Source organism: Triturus cristatus, chromosome 1_2 (assembly GCF_964204655.1).
Source record: "Triturus cristatus chromosome 1_2, aTriCri1.1, whole genome shotgun sequence".
Classification (NCBI taxonomy): domain Eukaryota; kingdom Metazoa; phylum Chordata; class Amphibia; order Caudata; family Salamandridae; genus Triturus; species Triturus cristatus.
Window position 1 is genome coordinate 1,114,524,842 of NC_140580.1, and position 22,268 is coordinate 1,114,547,109.

Sequence of the window (22,268 nt, forward strand, 5' to 3'; positions counted from 1 at the left end):
CCTTCCGTGAGCAGGAAACCCCGGATTGCATGTGGCACTGACGCAGCCACTGTACAAAGTTGACCCTGTGCATCAGAAGACTACACAGCACGCAGGAAGACAGCCAGTCTGTGGCACAGACCGCCACTGCGTGACGGGACAATCTAGGATGGAGACAGCTCCAATGCTTCAGGCTGGGAGCTGGAGGGTCACCATCTCCCTCCCTGACTGGCCTGTTCCCTCTCTGCCCCCTGCAGCCTGTGCTCGCCCTGCGCCCTGGCCCAGCCCCTGCTTGGCGCTCCTCCCTCCCCCCTAAGCAGGCTGGAAGTTAAGCAGTCGAGTGCAGTCTTGGGCGGCTACCAGAGGAAGAGGAGCGCGGCAGTGGGTGGGGTCCGTTCCCGCTCAAGCACTCAGGACAGCCGTGCCTGTGTTCCACTGGAGTCCTGCAGCTTCCTGCACCAGGCACTCAGCCTGCATCCTGCAGGAATCTTGTTTCATCTGCACACAGACCACATCTTTAAGGACTTGCTACCTGCATGATTCCTGCAGCTCCCTGGACACACACTGAATCCTGAAGGACTGCTGCTTCCTGCATGATTCCTGCAGCTCCCTGCACACACACTGAATCCTGAAGGACTGCTGCTTCCTGCATGATTCCTGCAGCTCCCTGCACACACACTGCACCCGAAGGACTGCTGCTTCCTGCATGATTCCTGCTGGTCCTTGCACACACACTGCACCCAGAAGGGCTGCTGCTTCCTGCATCCTGCAGGTTTTCTCTGCTCCCTCTGCCCTCCATACAAACTGCATCGTGAAGGACTTCTGCTGCCTGCACCAGCCTGCACCCTGCAGGAATCCTGCAGCACCGTTCGCATAACTAGCACCGCGTAAGACTGCTGCAGCCCCTTGCATACAGGCTGCCCCCTGCAGGGCTCCTGGTGTTTCCTGCACCAGACACAAAGTCTACATCCTGCATCTGGCACTGTCCGCGCTGTGAGAGGCGATCGCTGCTTCCTGGAACGCAGCCCAGGCAACAATGTGGCTCTTACAACTTGTCCTGCTACATGGGTTCATCCTGGCTGCTAGAGTGACAGCAGACAGCAAGGTAAGGAGGCCACCACCCGCCGGTCTATTGTAACTCGTACACAGTGTGTGATCTTGAGCATAGGTCTATGGCATTATGCGGCAGCTAGAGTGAAACCAGGCAGCATGGAGGCCACCACCCTCCAGTCTATACTATTGTAACTCGTACACAGTGTGTGATCTTGGGCGCAGGTTTATGGCATTATGTGGCAGCTAGAGTGCGAGCAGACAGCAAGGCAAGGAGGCCACCAGCCTCCAGTCTATTGTAACTCATACACAGCGTCAGATCTTGGGCGCAAGTTTATGGCATTATGTGGCAGCTAGAGTGAAAGCAGACAGCAAGGTAAGGAGGCCACCAGCCTCCAGACTATTGTAACTCATACACCTTGTGTGAACTTGAGCACAAGTTTATGATATTATGGTGTATATATTGGCGAAGGTTTATTTGTTAAAATATCATAGCGGCTTTTGCGCGCTCTGCAGCGATCTGTATAGCCTGAGGAGCCCCAGCTGCATTTTGGGGCAACATCCCAGTCGTTTGGTGTGTCTGAGAAACGGTTGTGTGTAGTAAGATGTCAAGTAAGATAACACACTTAGATAATGCACTTGCTGCGGAGATCTGTGTGTAATCTATTGATGTGTTTCCTGTATAGATAAGTGCCTCGCCTGTTGGAAACAATTACAAGATGGCTCTGTGAGTTAATGACGAATCTGCTTGCCACAGAATTATGTCTTTACAATTAAAAGTTACTGGTTCTGACCACAGTTTTGCTGGTTAACATTTCTGCTGTAGACATTTATGTAACACGAGGGTTATTCTCACGGTAAGGTTTCACTCCAAAGTGAGGATGTTTGGGCCTGGAGTGTTGTAATAAAACAAAGTCAGCTCAGTTCGTGTAGTTTGGCATTGACGAGGCTGTTATTGATAACGAGGCGTGCAGTTTCCTTTCTTGAACTCCATCTAAGTATGTGCGTGATATTTCTATAGCACAAATCGAGCCAATGGGCAGCTGTGCGGGCTCAAAGACAATAACTGACAGGCGAGGTGGCTGGTTGTGGCTGGTTACTGATTTGTGTTGTAGTGTTCTGTAAAGAGATGAGGCTTCGACTCTGTCCTGAACTGGATCGCCCTTGGGGGGATCCTGCTGGATACTGGGGTGCTGCCCCAGATGCTGGGTGCACAGATGGAGACGGCCTGTTGTCTTGTTTTTCCTTTTTTTTCACTTCTTGGTCTGCAATCTGAGGTGTCCTGGCTGCAGTGCGCCTAGAAGCAGCGCAGATGGTGGCCGTGCTGCCCTCGGCGGGCGGATGCTAGTAAAAGGGACCTTACCTCGCATTTCTCAGTATCTCTGCCCACCCACCTCTTCAGCGCTTTCTTGAGGTACCTGCACAGATACTGTTACGTGTGCACGTATGCGCGTGTGCACGCACCTCTCGAATGCTCACGTGCTGTCACTGAGATCTAGCGCCCACACCCTACCCTCATACCTTGCACGCTTACGCCCCCCGCACCGCACCCTCAGTGTGCTGCGCACGTGTCTTTGGAGCTGTTTTTTCTCTGTTGAATAAACACGTGAAGTGCACCCCCTTCAGCCCGCGTGCGTTGATTCCGGGGTGCTATCGCTTGATGAAGGACTGTGGGTAGCGGGGGGAGGGTGGGGAGGGGGATTCATCTCAATGAGCCCCCCCCCCCTCCATGGACCACGGAGGGCGAGTCTCAAGTTTAGTTTTAATTTCTGTCTTTGATATTGGTGTAGTTTGCTCGATGTTTCAGAACCTCACACTACAATGGCGCAATACGTGCTTAATACAAGGGCTTCAGGGGGCATTGCGTGGGCAGGATCAAGCAGGACGTGGCTTCCATTGGTGCAGCAGGCGCAGTGGCACCGGGCGCAGAGGTCTGAGGGGTTCAGTGAACCCAATGATTGCTGTATTTTACATTTATAAGAGCGTCCAAGGGACCCGTTTACTTCTTTGCACCAGGCTCTAAGACACACTTGCCACACCACAGGGACCAAAGTCTGCATTCGAATGCAAAAGGAAACAACAGCTTGAAGCTTTGAAGGCGCGCCTCTAAGCACTGCCCGCGCGGACAGCGAGAGCGCGCCTGGCTCGAGGCCGGTGAGTGCACAGCCTTAATGTCACACTATGCCACTGTGCGTTAAACTGGCCTCCGTGTATGTCTTGTCGTTCCGTGTGTCAGCCTGCAGGCGTGGGTCACTGAGAGTCAACGGGGGTTGTGTGCTGCGCTCGGATCTTCCAGCAGAGTCGATCCATTTCAAAATAATTAATTTTACGAATTTTTGCAACAGACGCGCTGTCATGTGAGATTTTTGTTAGCAGCTTTCATTTCATGTTATTTTTCTTTTCGCAGTCATATGTTTCAATAAAGTGCTTTTCGATGGGGTTGGGCGCCGTTTTATGCGCACTTGCAAGTTTGACAGGTGAAGGAATAAAGGCAGAGGAAGAAGTGGCTTGCCCAGGATCATACAATTGGTCGAGTGGGGTCGCCAGGATCACTTCTGTTATCACAGATGAAAAGATCAAGTGACCCACCCCGCTCCCTCCTATTAACCTTTTATTTGTATTCTGTTTTGCGCATTGTTGTATTTGCATTGTTTTTATATAGTGCTTAATGTGCTAGTTTCTAAGCCCCCCATTTTGGTAGCAAAGAACACCGATGCAGACGAGGATACGTGATTGGCCAAGATCACACCATTTTGGTCCTGTACTGAAACAGGGATTCAAACCCCCACCTTCGTGTTCTGTATACAATGTTTTGGGGGTACTTCGGGCATTCGCCGTTACTTTACCGAGATGGAGGGACTGCCGCTTTATCAAACAAGCCCTGGCAAAGCCAATATGTCTGGGTTTAATGTGCACAGCAATGCAGCATTGGCACTTTAGATTCAAGCCATACACACAGGAGGGTGGCAGAGGAAGGTCAGAGAGGGGTACCAGTGTAAAGTAGCCCCCCCCCCCCCATGCAATTCAATGCAGGCACTTAACTGGAGGAAAGGGATTCAACTAGCCTGTAGTTTTAGGTGGCATTGGAGACATGATTGATAAAACATCAAATCACTGCTTGAAAGGGGCTGGTCGAAGAAAGCCAATGATTGGAGGGGGCGGACCCGAAGCCAACTCTATGTATATTGTTTGCAAAAGGCCTGATTGGCACCCGAGCTGTCATGGCCAGACCTAAAAACGAACAGAAAAGTTGACTGCAGAATAAGTGTTTGCAAATTTAAAATGTCTGCTGATCAAAGGCAAACAGCACAGCAGTCGAGAGGGAGAGCGCCCCTCCCTGGCAGGGCGTGCTTGAACCCCTGTGACGGGTGAGCTGTGGTGTATGCTGTGTGGTTTTATATAACTCTACTCTCTCATATCATGCGGTTGTTTAAAAGCGCGTGACGTGGGGCTCCTGGCATGGAAGCGTGACGTGGGGCTCCCGGCATGCAATGGTGCATTGATGTGTGTTCTGTCGAACATGATCATCGTTAGCTTTAGTTCCATAGGCGTTTCTATGACGTCTTAGGTTTTATGCTTAGCTGCCAGTCTGGGCTGAGCGTGAGCTCCAGAATATATATCTGGCCTGGAAGTGACGTGCTGGGGCAGATGAAGGAGGTCAGGAGACACATCTCTCTTATGGTCCCAGCACAATACGATTTAAACAAGCATTGGTAATGCATCTGTTTCGCTTATGTAATGAATAAAGAGCTGGTTTCATCAATCATCATCCGGGAGAAGGAGAGAGCTCCCTGACAGATAATACGAGAGTGGAGATGATGTGGCGCAGCGGTCAGAGCTGCTGACTCGAGAGGTGGGGATCCCGTTTCGAGTCTCGGTGGTGCCACGCAACATCATGTGATTCTATGCAAATCACTTAATCTCTCCGTGTGATAAATTGTTATATAAATATGCTGAAAGAGTAAAAGGTAAAACTTTAATGAAATATAGTTCCACCAAAGTGGTTGGTAACAAGATTTCAGTGGCAGGAAACTGATACGAGAAGCAGACAAGGCACAAGCATTGGTAAATGCAGGAAAATATGCCACAGCCAATAGAAATGGAGGAAACGTAAGTGGCACGCACAGGAACCAATGAGAAGTAAGGGAAGAGAGGAGGTGGGATTTAAGTCCCTTTTAAGTTTATATTAAAAACATACCTTTCTCAAGCATAGCGCAAGCAATGTGCAGGCGAAACCTAAACACGTGGGCAGGCAGTTGCAGGGACGTGTTGTTGTCCCGAGGGAAAGGCAGTGTGAGAGAGACTTGTACTGCAGGGGCAGGGAGCGTGTCAGACTTGTTAGAGACCTGTACTACAGGGGCAGGTAGTGTAAGGTACTTGTCGGGGACTTGTACTGCAAGGGCAGACAGAGTGATGGACGTGTGTGAGAGACCTATACTGCAGGAATAGGCAGCGTGACAGACTTGTGAGAGACCTGCAGTGCAGGGGCAGGCAGCGTGATGGAAGTGTGAGAGACCTGTGCTGCAGGGGCAGGCAGTGTGATGGACGTGTGAGAGACCTGTACTGCAAGGGCAGGCAGCGTGAGGGGCGTGTGAAAGATCTGAACTAAGGGACAGGCAGCGTGAGGGGCGTGTGAGAGATCTGTACTGCAGGAATAGGCAGCGTGACAGACTTGTGAGAGACCTGCAGTGCAGGGGCAGGCAGCGTGATGGAAGTGTGAGAAACCTGTGCTGCAGGGGCAGGCAGCGTGATGGACCTGTGAGGGGCCTGCACTGAGGGACAGGCAGCGTGAGGGACGTGTGAGAGATCTGCACTAAGGGACAGGCAGTGTGAAGTTCTTGTTTTGGAAAGGCAGGCGGCGTGAGCGGGATGTGAGAGACCTGACCTGCAGAAGCAAGCAGCATGATGAACATGTGTGAGACCGCCTATGCTTGAGTGAGGGACGTGTGAAAGACTTGCTCTGCAGGGACAGGCAGTGTGATGGACCTATGAGGGGCCTGCACTGGAGGGACAGGCAGTGTGATTGAAGTGTGAGAGACCTGCACTGCAGGGGCAGGCAGTGTGGTGGACGTGTGAGAGACCTGTACTGCAGGGGCAGGCAGAGTGATGGACGTGCGAGGGACATGCACTGCAGGGGTGGGCAGCATGATTGACTTGTGAGGGATCTGAGTGCTTTACATGAGCACCAGTTACGTTACAGACGGACACATTCATTTTTGTTATGCAGGGGGAAATTAGGTGATTTGCCCAGAATCACAGGATGAGCGTCCCTGCCGAGACTTGAACCCAGTTCCCCAGCTCCGAGGTCGACCGCTCTAGCTGTTAGGCCACATGTACGGGCAAGTAGGGTGAGGGTCTTGCATTGTACGACTGTCAGTGTGAAGGTCTTGTATTCTACTGGTATATAGTGTGAAGGTCTTGTATTGTATGGCTGGTAGTGTGAGGGTCTTTTATTTCATGGGCAGACAGTATGAGGGTCTTGTATTGAATGGACAGTCAGTGTGAGGGTCTTGTATTGTGTGTCTGGCAGTGTGAGGGTTTTGTATGGACAGTCGGTGCGAGAGTCTTGTATTGTATGTCTGGTAGGGCAGTGTGAGGGTCTCATATTGTATGTCTGGCAGTGTGAGGGTCTTGTATGGACAGGCAGTGCGAGGGTATTGTATTGTACGGCTGGCAGTGTGAGGGACCAGTATTGCGTGGACAGGTAGTTTGTGAATGTTGGGGAGCATGCTCAGACGCTGTCTGGACACGCAGGCGGTATAAAGCGCGTGGCTAACACGGACAGATGATGAAGTGCTTTGTTCAGGAGCACGCGGACAGGCAGTGTGAGAGGCCTGCTGTGCATGAATGGGCAGTGTGACCAACTTGTATGGGCAGTCAGAAAGCATGAGGAGCTTGAATTGTATGGGTAGGCAGTGTAAGGAGGGCACATTTTATTAGCAGGGAGTAAGAGGGCGTGGATTTTATGATTAAGGGCAGGGCCGCTTTCGCGCTGGTGGCGCAATTTGTTTTGGAGCCTCCTCACTATCACCCTCCAACACTGCCACTCGTCTCTCCATAGCCGCACTCTCACATGCTTTTAATTTACTTTAGACCGCTACTCCTGCCAGGGTAGGGTATCAGAGCGCTTTAGATTACTCCCAGTTTATACTGAGACAACAAATCATACATGTGTAACTCAGTCTATAGGAAGAGGACGTGGTCTGGAGAAGCACAAACTCAGCATTTAAAATGTACCGCAGCAGTTGGGTTGGCTTTAGCGATAAGAATATATTTCTACCCAAACCAACCTTTTTAGCAACATTAGGATAATGAAAGACTGGGGGAAAAACATAACGTTCTCACCTATACCATGCAGTTTGCATGCAGCTCTGTGATGACGAGTCATAGGTCATTGTGCTGTATTGTGATTCTAATTTCTGAACTGTAAGTAACAAAAGGATCTCTGTGACAAAAGCAGTAACCCACTGAGCTATCCACATAAAATACAGCAATCTGCATGGTACAGTTCTTTGCAGCAGGCACATTAACCCTCTGCAAACTGCCACTAGACAAGACTGCATCTCTCTCCAGATGGAACATTATTCACCAGTTATCTTGACATTATTAATGTTGCCTGAAAATTGCTGGAGAATCAAGGCACTCTGCAGAAGCAGCTTTTAAACCTATAAATTGTTTGTATTATTTCCAAACCCAGCATTCCCCCCACCCCCGGGTCAGCACCAGGTGCTGCTGCACTGGTCGCACCGCCCTACAGAGACCCTGATTACAGGAAGAGCTGCAGACTTTGGAACTGGAGAAGCAGGTTTGAGTCTGGGCACTGGGTCAACATCCTGTGATTCTGGACACATCACTTAATCCGCACCCCCCCCCCCCCCCTGCCCCCTCGTCCGAAAAAATGAATGTGACCTTGTGTAATGTAACTGGTGCTCATGTAAAGCGCTCTAACACCTTCGGGGTCTTGTCATGCTATATAAAAACTGCAAGAATAAATAGGAGGAACCAGGGGCACATGGAGAGACTGTGAGGCGCTTGAGCATGGGGGCAGCAGGGGGCGCATAGAGCACATGGGTAGGCAGTGTGAGGGGCCTGCACTGCACGAGCAGGCGCTGCGAAGGATTTGTATTGCAGGGGGAGCTTGCAACGCATGGGGGGAGTGAACTATCGTCATTGTGTATGCAGTTTGGGCACATGATTAGGGTGGGGGCGCTGGGGCACACAGGCAGTGAGAAGAGTGTGGTCCAAAGGGGTGAAAGTGTGAGTAGCATGGTCACAGGGACAGACAGGGCGAGGAGCTCGGGCCTCAGGCACAAGGACATTCTACGGACGTTGGGTCAGACGGTCTGGCAGCAAGAAGAGATAAGAGCCGTCGTGCAGCGCGTCTAGTCCTCGGTGCCCCTCGCCCATCATGGGCACGAATGGGCAGACAGCTAGGGACAGTTCTATAGACCCTCTACGCCATATTATGCGATTCTACGCCCCTGGGATGTCCGTGTAACGATGGATTCCCACACTAATTGCATAACCCTCCATCTGCTGTCAGCAAAACATATTTGCGGCCCCACAGATCAGACGTTTCCAAGAAAACAACTTATGAGACTGAAAGCAGCGCCTGGCCCTATCCAAAGCGTAACTGGTGACTTCCACTTACCGAGGGAGATGTCCTCAGGCAGGGGCGCAACTAGGTCTTAATTTCGGGGGGGGCTAACATGGCAAATAAAGGGGCGTGGCTAATGTTAATCAATAGGGGCGGGGCTAAAATGGCAGATAATCAGGATCGGATAATGCTCAGGTCCAGCTGAGAAAAAAATGTGGTGAATTCTGCATTTGAAACTGGACAACAATTAGAGCATGCATTTTTGTTAATTTGATGCCCCAAAACCCATACCCACCCTGAACCTTAAAATTACCCCTGCCACCCCAAAACCTATACCCACGCTGAACCATAAATTCCCCCCTGGCACCCCATAACCCCTACTCACCCTGAACCCTAAAATTGCCCCCTGACACCCCAAAACCCACACCTGCCCTGAACCCTAAAATTACCCCATCACACCAAAACCCATACCCACGCTGAACCCTAAAATTACCCCCTGGCACCCCAAAACCCATACCCACCCTGAACCCTAAAATTACCCCTGGTACCCCAAAACCCACACCCACCCTGAACCCCTAAATTACCTCCCTGGCCCCCCAAAACCCATACCCGTCCTGAACCCTAAAATGACCCCCTGGCACACCAAAACCAATTACCACCCTGAACCCTAAAATGACCACTGGCACCCCAAAACCCATACCCACCCTGAACCCTAAAATTGCCCCCTGATACCCCAAAACCCACACCCACCCAGAACCCTAAAAATTTCCCCCTTGCACCATAAATCCTATACCTGCCCTGAACCCTAAAATTATCCCCCTGACACCCCAAAACTCATACCCACCCTGAACCCTAAAATTACCCCTGGCACCCCAAAACCCATACCCACGCTGAACCTTAATATTACCCCTGGCACCCCAAAACCCATACCCACCCTGAACCCTAAAATTACCCCTGGTACCCCAAAACCCACACCCACCCTGAACCCCTAAATTACCTCCCTGGCCCCCCAAAACTCATACCCGTCCTGAACCCTAAAATGACCCCCTGGCACACCAAAACCAATTACCACCCTGAACCCTAAAATGACCACTGGCACGCCAAAACCCATACCCGCCCTGATCCCTAAAATTACCCCCCTTGAACCCCAAAACCCTTACCCACTCAGAACCCTAAATTTACCCCCTGGCACCCCAATCCGTAACCCACCCTGAACCCTAAAATTACTCCCTGGCACCCTAAAACCCACACCCACCCTGAACCCTAAAGTTACCCACTAGCACTCCAAAAAATGAACACTACAAACTTACACTACATTTGCATATACGGTGGGGACTGTCCTCTTTGACGTTTCCATGTATGTAAGTCAAGAACAACATTCACTTATGCAGGCAGTACGTAATGCTGTGCTGAAAAATGCATTAAAGTCACTGGAACTTTCATAAAAAACTGCTGCCTGCTCTTCTGATGCTATTCTGTGGAGTCGGGCTGATCAGCAGCACTGCGCCCTGGCATCCAGCCCCTCCCGAAGGTCTTACAGTGTAGGTAAATATGGGTCAAATGTCTCCTGGTTTCTCCTTGCCTGGGCCTCCTCTGCTTCTTCCTTGCAAAAAGAGAAAGATCCATGGCCCTGTTCACCATTTATCTGGTGAGCAGCGCTGTGGATGTGAATTCCATACAAGTGCACAGACAGCAGGGCCAAAGGGATGGCAGTGCAGGTGACGCTTTTCCTTTGTAAGTTAATTCCTGCTGGAGTCATAGCCCAGGGCTTGCTGTCTGTGCACTTGTATGAAATACACATCCATACAAGTGCACAGACAGCACACCCTGGGCTATGACGCCATCAGAAATTCATTGAAAAAGGAAAAGCGTCACTTGCACTGGCCATCCCTTTCCCCCTGCTGTGCACATCTTCCCACCCCATCAAGTGCTTAGGTGAAATCCCTGCCTTCAGGCAAGGATTTCACCTCAGTGAAGCCAGTGTAAAGGAAAACAAGAGGTGGGGGCATGGGGCTTCACTGAAACTGTTCAGAGGCTGTTCAGAGGCAGGCTGCCGGGCCTCTCAGAAAGGATCCGATTTGCAGCCTTCGCAGCGTGTGTAATCTTAGCCCGGGCTGAAGAAGACAAGGGGGGGCTGAAGCCCGGTGAGCCCAATGGGTGTTGCGCGCCTGTCCTCAGGCATCTAAGAGGCGGGGGTTTCACCCATGGTCTTAGTAGCCCCACGGGGGGCAGGGGCGGCTCTAGGCTTATGGTGGCCCTGTGCAGGGAGCGCAGGTAGGGGGCCCCGGAAGAGGGGGTCCGGGCGGGGCGGAGCTCAGGAAGGTGTTTTAATAAAACGTCCAGAAAAGGCGTTAGATGACCAGTAACATGGTAACAGAAAAACGACGTTTACTTTTTGAGTGCTCATCACTTGGATACTTTGTTTTAGAATCTGGGTCTCTGGAGGGACCCCTTTCAACAAGAAAAACACGTTGCGTGTCCGTAAGAGAGTTCGGCCACAAAGCAGAATCCCTCCAATCACATAAATCATATTCAGAACACGGGTCTGTAACATGGTCTTGCTCTTTGGCTTCCTTTTCAATACCAGCATCATCCGTCTGTAAACTCTGAACCTCCTTCAGAATGCCAGATGTTGATGGACCAATGAATGATGTTTCAGTTTCTCTGTCTGAGGGTCTTTTGTAATAATCCTCACCCTGAGTTGGTAATTGCTGCATGTTTGTATCAATTTCAGAGTCACCTTGTTCATTTTCATTGGTCTGCTCATGAGTATCATTCTACTCATGGATATCATAATTTTTTTGTTCTTCTTTATGGTCGTCAGCGCCTGTTTTACTGAGTGCATCAGCAGTACTCTGGCCAGAGGATTCTCCATCTTTAGGTTTCCCTTGGGTGATAAGGTTCAGGATTGCTCCTTCCTGTGACACTACGAAAGCCTGCTGAGCCACCTTTCTCTTTCGTTTCGAATAACCAGATTTGTGTACTCGAATTCTCTTCATTTTGCTTGCAATGCAGCGGGCGAGGCTAGCAGTGGGTAGGGAAAAAAAGAAGACAATCAGCAGTGGTGGCTGCTGAAAGATTTTGATGTGTCATTTTTAATTTCTTGCAAAAACAACAGTTGATGGACAGAATGCAGAACAATGTCATACCTTCACCCCAGTACAGACATCTGGGCCTAAATCCATCGTTTGTTTGCTCACCACACCACCCCAGTTCAGACATGGCCATATGCAAATCAGCCTTGATCCTGTGCCTCATGGGAACAGTCCAGCCCGAACTGCCAAGCCATGTCTTCCCTGGACTACACAATGAAGGACCAGCATACCTTAATGAACGAGTGAATTTCCACCAACCTACCAGGAAAATATGTTCCAGAACCATCTCCCTAGCAGCCACCCAATGCAGCCGCTGATAAAACAGTGGAGGCCGCTACTTCTCCCACCTGGCAGTGAAGACCTGAAAACCCTCCCCCTGCACCTCAGAGCCTCACCATCGCTCCAGCAGTTCAGGAAGGACCACAAGACCTTGCTGTTCAACCAACAAGCAGCATGATCCAGCAGCATGAATCCCACACCGCCTCGAGACCCTTATGTGTGAAGCAGCTGAGCTTTACAAACCCTGACTGATTGATAGTAATTACCCTTCCCACTACATGTATGACACATTATGAGGACTAGCCACATATGGAAGGTTTATTTGAAGAGTGTTATAAAACTATAGGGTAGATCATGTGACTTGGCATACAAGGTCTGTTTTCTCAGTCCACTGAGAACAGTAGAGCCTGGAGAATAGTTCATGATCTATTTGGGAAGTGACCTTAGCAGGAAGAGAGTAAGCTACCTTGAAATCATGGCACACAGAGACCTGTCTCAGTACGTCACTAACTGATCCTGAAGACAGCCTACAGGTAACCAAATACTCGTCCACTTTACCACATTGTCAAAAGACAAAATACAATATATTTAATTAAGGTTTCTTGTATAGTGCCATATTCCAGCAACCAGTTCTGTTCGCTTTCAGAGCACCTATTAAACAAGGATTAATTACAGTGAGTCCTAAGGCTATGAAAAGGCACTAGAGGTTCACTGAAGCAAAATGAATGTGTAAGGAACATCCAGTCAGGAGACAACTTTCAAGCAGACGTACGAATCACTACCACAGCGTACCAATGACCCCATGGGCCGTGGCATAAGCAAGGAAAATGGCCCCTTTGGCTGCTGCTCAGGAAGTAAAATATAGCAATTATCAGGGTTCAATGGGCCCGTGAGGGTTTTGGGTCTCAGTACCACTGTACTTGCTGAACCAATGGTAACTATGCCCCTAGTATGGAGAGAGAAGGCTGCTTCACCAATTGCAAACTGAGGACTAGTTAAACTAGTTTTCTCTGCTAGTCACATGACAAGCACTGGAATGTAATCAAAGAAATGATCAAGAAGCCAGTCTCCTACCAAGGTCTCTGCAAAAGGGCATTAAATTGAGTTAACATGGGTAGGCACTGCCATCCTATTCCAGGCGTCCATCCATAGGTGCTTGCATTTCATGTCTGCCTCAACACCATATAAACAGACATAACCAAATGCCAAGTACAATCGAACACTCGATGTTTTAAAAGATTTGTGCAGGCAGATCCACTCATTAGATCACAAGTATCAGCTTCATACTCTGTTTTCATGATTGTTGATAAGTAATTGTAATCGTTTTAATGAATCCTTAACATTACGTCTAACACCTCGTACCCTGCTCTCCTCTTCCCCCCAATACGACCGTGCCTCCCAAGTTACACCTCCAAAAGTCACCATGCCTCCCCTCAGCCACAAGTAAACACCGCCCCTGCACTCCTGACTCACTCTTCCCTCAACATACAGCGCCGATCTGTACCACTCCCTACCCCTGGCGCACGGTGACCACCTCTCCGACCCGCGCCCTCTCAGAGATGAATCGTGAGAGAGAGGCTCTCTCTCACGATTCATCATGCCCTCCCTTCCCATGACCACCAGAATACCTCCAGCTCGCCACCTCACATGGCTTACCTCCACCCAGACCCAAAGCACACACCATCTACAATAACATCCTCACCCCACCTTCCCCACGCCCCCGGCTCCTCACCCCCACGGGCTGGGATACATTCCTACGCCTGATCTGCCCTCCTCCCCAGGGCTCCCACACCCTCGTCCAATGGCTCACCTTCCCTCGGGTTCACTCTGCAGTAGCACACGCTGACCTCCTCACTCCCCCTCCCCATGCCCTGACCCTCGGGCTGCTCACCTCGTAGCTGGCACCAAAGGTTGCACACTGGCATGCTATCCTCTGCAAGGCGGCCTTTCTTGCCCAGGGTCTCTAGGCGCGCCGGTGCATGGCCTCGGCCGGTCTCGGTGCTGCTCGCTGCACGCCGGGCACGGGTGCTGCCACCCCTCCTGCCGCCAGTGATGCGTGGTGCTTCTGTAACCCCTTCGCTGCAGGACTCGCGGGCACTGCGCATGCGCGCGCATGCGAGCCTCCGGAGGTGCCAGATCTGGACTATTAAAACAAGCTCGATTCTCCTGGAAAAAAGTTCTAAACAAGCACAAGACCTACCAGAAGAGCCCGAAACAAGGCCGACCCCACACAAAGACTAGACTGGGTTGGAAAGGAAAAGAGTATAACAACCATTCAGCGTGCATCACATTGGATTTAGCACGCCTCAGTCGTTCATGCGCCAAATCCCTGCCAGGGGCCGCCACGAATATGTATTGTATCCGATTCCTCGTGGTGGCCCCTGGGGTTTGGTGGCCCTGTGCAGGTGCACAGCTTGCACATGCCTAAGGCCGCCCCTGCGGGGGGAGGGTGGGGATGGTGTTCACTATGTCAGGAAGCAAAACACATTATGATTCATTCTTTATAATTTTGCTCACACTTGAGGCCGATTCATGTTTACACAACAGTGACGGTTAAACAGATATTGTTTGAAAAGGCCTCTCAGAATTTAGAAAAACCACGGACATATTTAATGTCTTTCCATGGTCTTATGTCTTGAATCTAAAGTGCCTCCAGGTGAGACATTTAACTAATATCTCATGTACAACAGAGCTCTTTAGTGTCGTTTCTTGATGGAAAGTGGGGCTCACAGAAACCCCACAGTGTGAACAGAGTCTTTATGCGACGCTGAGCTCAACCCCACAACATTTGAAGCACAGCTCCCTGCTCAGAATATTAGGGACACCCCTTTTATTCAAGCAGTCGGAGCCTGCAGGCTTATGTTCTAATGAATGAACATTTTATATGATTTAGATAAAATATTTACAATAAGAAGTTACCTACTGCCTGTTTACAAAAGGATAGAACTAAGCCCAATTTTGGGTCTTGGATAAAGTAAGCAACCAATTACCGTGACTGACACAGGGAACAAGGAAAAAAATATATAATTTTCAGAATTACTTTATTTCAATATAAATGATCAGGATATTTATCAATAGAAAACAGAATAAATAACAATTAACATAGACAGAATTATATAGGTCCCACAGTAGTCAATCATACACACATTCATTCCCACAACATACTAATTTATTCAACAAACACATAATTCAAGGACAAATCAATTCATACAAGGGTTAAAACCAACAATATTTGGGAAAATCCATTCCAGAGGATAATCAGTTCCAGTGGACTCGTGCTCTCCTTAGATTAGGTGACTGAATGATAAAGGCCCTCAAAAGAAGGGGAAGAATGTTTCATAACTTCTAGTGGCTTAAAGAGGGCGGATCCAAAAAAGCTTGAGAGGCAGCAAGCTAGGGACTAATTCGGGGTTAGGCAACATCCGACAGTATGTCCAAAGTAGAGAGCAAAACCGCCCAAAGATGGTTCCAATGAGATCTTTTGTTATAATACGTCTGTAAAGTACCTTAGGTAAAGGCAGAGGCAGAGCGGAAGCCTCTGCCTTTACCTTGACGATACTATCGTACCATCCGTTACATCGATTCCTGAGAACCTAAGGAATCCATTCAATCCTCTCGCCTGAGGTACTTTACTTTACAGATGTATTATAACAAAAGATCTCATTGGAACCAGATTTGGGCGGTATTGCTCTCTACTTTGGACATACTGTCGGATGTTGCCTAACCCCGAATTAGTCCCTAGCTTGCTGCCTCTCAAGCTTTTTTGGATCCGCCCTCTTTAAGCCACTAGAAGTTATGAAACATTCTTCCCCTTCTTTTGAGGGCCTTTATCATTCAGTCACCTAATCTAAGGTGTCTACTGTGTGTCCCACACCTTTTTGAAATTACCTTTGCCCTGATGAAGGTGTAGCCCCCTGTGGGCCCAACACCGAAACGTGCGTTGGCTTGCATTATCTCGTGCCTATCTGGAGACCTTGTCTATTCTATACTACCGGGAGAGCACGAGTCCACTGGAACTGATTATCCTCTGGAATGGATTTTCCCAAATATTGTTGGTTTTAACCCTTGTATGAATTGATTTGTCCTTGAATTATGTGTTTGTTGAATAAATGAGTATGTTGTGGGAATTAATGTGTGTATGATTGACTACTGTGGGACCTATATAATTCTGTCTATGTTAATTGTTATTTATTCTGTTTTCTATTGATAAATATCCTGATCATTTATATTGAAATAAAGTAATTCTGAAAATTATATATTTTTTTCCTTGTTCCCTGTGTCAGTCGCGGTAATTGATTGCTTACTTTATCCGAGACCCAAAATTGGGCTTAGTTCTATCCTTTTGTAAACAGGCAGTAGGTAACTTCTTATTGTATTTTGGTTTCATTTTCCCCTGCTCCTTCTGCCTACCCATTGTGTTTCCAGGGGTCCCACTTATTTTAGATAAAACATTTGACAGCATTGATAACCTGTCATTGCGCCTCCATGCAATGCAAAATCTTTAATTCTTTCTGAATAGTTTGTTCATTGGGATCTGCTAAATGTGAATACATTTTTTTTAAGAAAACCTCTATCTTTACCTCAACTATTGAGATTCTTTTTATATTTAAACCTATATTTTAAAATCAGAAAATAGCTAGGAAATTATACCACACAATGACCTTTAATAACATAAACAGTCAATTTTATTTTTCTTTATTGTTCAGTCAAGAGTGCCACATAATCTGTCCCTAGATTGCCATATAATTACACCGGCCCTAGTTTATATGGAAGACGCGCTGCTGCTGGTTGTGTTTGAACATCGCTTTGCTGTACAACCCGGCGACACTATGAGCTCGTAGCAGCAGGGGGGGGGGGGGGGCGGCAGCATGAGGAGGGGAAGGCCTGAAAAGTGGAGACAAAGGGACACACAGCAGGGAGCTGGCTGCACGGGGGAGGGGCAGGAAAGTGGAGGCAAAGGGAGACAGCAGGGAGCTGGCTACACAGGGGGGGGGCAGGAAAGTGGAGGCAAAGGGAGACAGCAGGGAGCTGGCTACACAGGGGGGGGGGCAGGAAAGTGGAGGCAAAGGGAGACAGCAGGGAGCTGGCTACACAGGGGGGGGGGCAGGAAAGTGGAGGCAAAGGGAGACAGCAGGGAGCTGGCTACACAGGGGGGGGGCAGGAAAGTGGAGGCAAAGGGAGACAGCAGGGAGCTGGCTACACAGGGGGGGGGGCAGGAAAGTGGAGGCAAAGGGAGACAGCAGGGAGCTGGCTACACAGGGGGGGGGGCAGGAAAGTGGAGGCAAAGGGAGACAGCAGGGAGCTGGTTGGACAACTGCGAATGCAAAGAGGGGGGGCAGGAAAGTGGAGGCAAACATTACTGAAGTGTGTCTAGAATTATCATGGGAGCACATACATGTTCTTGGCAGAGAAGAACCACCTGGCCCACAGTGTCCCCACCCACAGCCTTGTGTACCACCTTAGGCCCACTTACTCTTCCGGTCTTTCTTCCCCCTTACCCTGTGACGCTCCCCGTGACTGCGTCAGGCCTTTTTGGTCTGTGCATAGAAGGGCCTCAGCAGCTAAAGCGTTAAACTCTAGCTCTGGGGTTACTGGACGAGCGAGCCCTGTGGCACACACTGGTGACTCCATCATAGACCCTGGCTGCCTGCAGGGGGCGCCACTGTGCACACGGCTGCAGGCACGGCGCACTGATGCTCTTTTATGCAACTCAGAGAGTCAGAGGAAGTCATATGCCTGAGACAGAGACGTTTTAAGGCATGGGCAAAGTGGGCTCTGGCCCAGGGCCCCAACCTATCAGGGGGCCCCCTGATAGAGCCAGCTTTGTTCTGCATAGAGTCTTGCCCTGATGACCTTGAATAATTTTGAAACAGGTTTTTGTAAATTGTGTTTTTCTTTCATTTATTTTTAATGTGTGAGAGTCTATTAAAGACATTCTGCAGACAAAATGTGTGCGTTTCATGTAAGATCCATAAAAAGTTTCTTTTGGGGTGTGTCCACCATGGCGGTGGAGTTGATCGCAGCCATCATAGCTCTGCCGTGTGTGCAGGCCAAGAAGCCAGGGAGGCGTCAGAGGCACGTCTGCCTGAAGGTCCAAGGTGAACCTCCACCATAAGTTTGGCCGCCTCTGGCGATTGGTTGGAGTCGTGGACCCCCAGGCTGCCTGGAGACCTGGTGGGCTGCCTGCCAGGCGGCCACATGTGGCGCCGCAGCATCTTCCCCTAAACCTGGTGGTCGGGCCGGGGCCCTCGTGAATGCTGTGACGACCGAAGACCAAAACCGGGACTCCTAGAGTCTCCCATCGCTAAGGGAGAGGCCTCCAGGGGATAAGGGCACTCTACTGCGAGCCTTCTGCTGTCCGGAGAGAGCGGGCTGTCCTGTCCCTGTGAAGCTACACGTGGGCCCTACCACTGACTGGGTTGTCCTGCGGGAGTTGTGGAGAATGCGGGCAAACACCAGGTCTATCACAGTATGACTGGAGGGGCGCCCCCCCTCAATTTCTGAAGGTCGGATCAGCACCCTGTTGTTCTCTGGGCCTGTTGATGAGCAAGTGGAGGCCCCTGCGTTAGTGGCGGTGGCAACAGAAGTGATTGCTGGGGTGCTGAGCTATGGCTGCTGCAGGTGGAGTGCCTCGTAGGAGACGACGGCTTGCGACAGCAGCCTTCTGCGGTCTGGGGAGAAGAACACTGTCCTGTCCCTGAGAGTCGTGTTTACTGTCCCTGGCTCTGGGTGTGACCTTAGAGATCTCCCATCAAACTTGAGGTGAGAGCACGGTTTCTAAAGAGGATGTGCCACATGGCTGCGCTGTAAGGTAGCAGCGGAAGGGACCAGTGCTGTAGCGACCGACGGCCATGAGAGATTATACTTTTGACCGGTGAGCGGCCATGTCGACCCATCGGACCACTATGAAGGACATGTCGGTAAAGGATATGTTCACCAAGACCTCTACAAAAAGATCCAGCTGGCAGACTTGGAGAACAGATCTCGGCGCCCCAACAAGCAGTCACGGGTAACCTAGAGGACTTTGTGTTCTGCCTCTTCAAGCAGGTTGCTCCATCGCTGCCGGGCCAGGATATCATCTTTGACCGTACTCATCATGCGGGATGGCCGACTTCTGGACTGGGCCAACCACAAGACATACTCACTTGCCTCCACTATTACCGACAGAAAAAGGCCATAATGATGACTGCATAAAATTTGAAAGATATTGAATTCGAGGGCCTCCGGATTTGGCTGTTTCAGGATCTATCCCCAATTACTCTCCAGAGACACAGATCCCTCAAACCCATCACAGTCTTTCTGCAGCTTCATGTACAAATGGGGTCACCCTTTCCTCCTCCAATTCGTCTGGCGAGGCGAAGTCCGAGTAATCCGGACTCTGGACGAGGTCAGCAACCTGCAACCTGCTGGACATCCCGAAGCTGGGCGATGTGCGACCGTCTGGATCGCCAAGTGCAAGCTTTGGAGAGGGAAAAGCTGGGCTCTCATCGCTCAACTAGACGTGTGAAGAAGGTCATGGGCAAACCTACGGAAGCAGACAGCAGAGAGGAACGCTTGAGGTTACTCCACTATCTTCAGCAGAAAGAAAGGTGATGTGTTTCTCTCCAGGGGTTCAGTGGCTGAGGCTCCTGTTTGTCTGGTATGTAGGCCTCCCTTGCCGGGCAAGGAGCGTTGTGTCCAGCGGAGCTCCAACCTGCTGGACGTTCGTTGGTGACTGCGTTCCCCTTTGACATGGACCCATCTCATTATGACTCTTCAAGTGCCCCCCGGTGGGGGAAGTTCATTTAGTTGATATTGTTGTTTCTTCTTCTCTATATCTCACTTTCCTTACCCCATCTTCTCCATCACAGGAGGTTTTTCCTTAGCCTTAATCTTTGTAGGGGCGTGGTTTGACGCATGCAGGTAGCTGCAGATGGAACACAAGCTTCCTCAAAGATTTCCTCATGGTGGTGTCCTTGATTAGCCTCAGTGTTCGAGGACTTAAAGCCCGGGCCAAGTGGCTAGCTGTCCTGGCTCTGCTTAGAGACTCGAAATGCAATATTTGCCTGTTACAGGAGACGACCTCCCCAGGAAGACTGGCGGAGAATGCGTTCACGCTGGGTTTACAGGCAATATTTCTCCTCAGGGTCCACCAAGAAGGGGGCGGGGTGCCTATCTTGCTTGTGACCCACTTTGCGGGAAGGGTGGAGCAGGTGCTCATGGAGATCCCAGGTAGGATGTTGGCATTGCAGGTCACTATTCATGGGGCCAGGCTCACGGTTGCTAACACTTATCCCCCAAATGAGCAGCAGGAAGTTCTTTTTAGGGAGACAGTGGGCCTGCTGCTTAACTCTCCGATAGGGAAATAGGTGTGGGGGGGGGACTTCAACATAGCAATGGACTCCCACCTGGATAGATCTGCCTCGAGAACAGGACAGAATGGGGGTCTGACAAATGGTACCCGACAGTGGTTGGGTGAGGCAGGCTTCACAGATATCTGGAGACACATGCATCCTAGGGCAATAGATTGCACCTTCTTTTCTGCATCACATCATACGTATGCGCGCATAGATTACTTTCTCACTACATCACGGATCACTCAGGACACAATATTGGTGGAAATTGGGACAGACGCACTCTCGGATCACTCTCCTTTAACTCTGCAATTTAAATATGGGGGTCAGACGCCCGCCCCCCTCCATTGGCGACTAAACACTAAACTTTTGACTTATGACAAAATAAGAGCTGATACACAAATGGTACTCCAATCCTTCTTGGAAACTAATGCTCTCCCCGAGATGCCAATACATATCCTTTGGGAAACTCTGAAGGTGGTATTGCGAGGGCACTTTCTAGGTATATCGGCAGGTTTCAATAGAGAACATAGGGAGAAGAGAGAAGCCTGGGAGCACAGATCAAAGACATGGAGTCGGCCCATGTTACGATCAGTGACAATCAGTCGGCAGTTGAACATGACAAGAAAACAACTGTAGGCACTAGATATGAGACGTGTTTAGTATGACCTTCTTAGAATTCGTCAGACATATTATGCAGGGAGAAACAAGGCAGGGGTCATGTTAGCCCACCGCCTTCGAGCGCAGGCATCGGATCGGCAGGTCCCCGAGGTGCGGACTATGGACGGCTCCCTTTGTTCTTCGGACTTAGAGGTGGCTAATACCTTCCGATATTTTTATTAGACGCTTTATCAGGCCAAGCAGCTCCACGACATAGACATTGCAGCGTACCTTGCTCCGGTGCCTCCACCAGTGGCGACTGGGTAGACCTTTGAAGTGCTGGAATAGGACATAAGTACACAGGAGGTCCTCCTAGCAATTCAGAAACTAAAGTCTAACAAGGCCCCTGGCCCGATGGGTATGGGGCAGAGTTCTAAAAACTCTTTGTGGTACAGATAGCTCCCATCTTGGCATGGGTGTACAATTCATTGAAGGAGGGGGAGACGCTGCGGGAATCAATACTCTAAGCCACTATCAGAGTGATCCTGAAACCAGGAAAAGATCCTAGGGACTGTGCTTCTTATCACCCAATTTCACTATTGAACATTGATCCAAAAATCTTCACCAGCATCCTGGTGCACAGGCTGGCCCCTTATGTGCAGGGATTGGTGGATTCTGACCAGGCCAGTTTTGTCTAGGAAAGAGGCTGCAGCGACAACACTAAAAGATTGTGCGATCTACTGGACAAAATTCAACGTACACAGGCCCCAGCCCTATCATTGATCATAGATGCTTGCTAAGAAAGCATTCGACCTTGTGCACTGGCCTTACCTACACCGAGTGTTGGAGAGATTTGGATTTGGGCCCAGGCTTCGTGGCTGGATCCACTCCTGCTACTCTGCTCCCCAATTGAATGTACAAGTCAACGGTATTAAATCATCTGCCTTCCCCATTCAGAGAGGGACCAGACAGGGCTTCCCTCGGTCGCCACTACTTTTTGCGCTCTACATGGAGCCATTTGCTGAATGAATAAGGCTTTCTCGACTCATCTCTGGGGTCGGAATGGGAGGCAGGGAACACAAGATAATGTTATATGCTGATGACGTGCTTCTCACGCTCACAGACCCTCGCTAGAAGCGGTTCTGTTGAGACACGGAGGAGTTCTGAGCAGCCTCCGGTTTTAAAATCAACCCTCAGAAGTCCCTGCTCCTAGGCCTAACCATCCCTGACATTGAACGCTCTCGGCTACAGGGCAAATACCCATACCAATGGCCAGACAATAGCATCTAGTACCTCGGTCTATGCGTGCACTCCACAACTACAGCCACTGCTGCT

General features: G+C 50.0%; 1 protein-coding gene across 1 annotated transcript in view; it reads left to right on the top strand.

Moving 5' to 3' along the window:
* The first annotated feature begins 321 nt into the window (after positions 1-321).
* Positions 322-22,268, top strand: part of OLFML2A (olfactomedin like 2A) — a 262,018-nt gene continuing 240,071 nt past the window's right edge. The window contains exon 1 of the mRNA XM_085613763.1: positions 322-1,084. Coding sequence (XP_085469889.1) covers positions 1,016-1,084 — 69 coding nt within the window. The 5' untranslated portion in view covers positions 322-1,015. The remainder of the gene's footprint in view (positions 1,085-22,268) is intronic.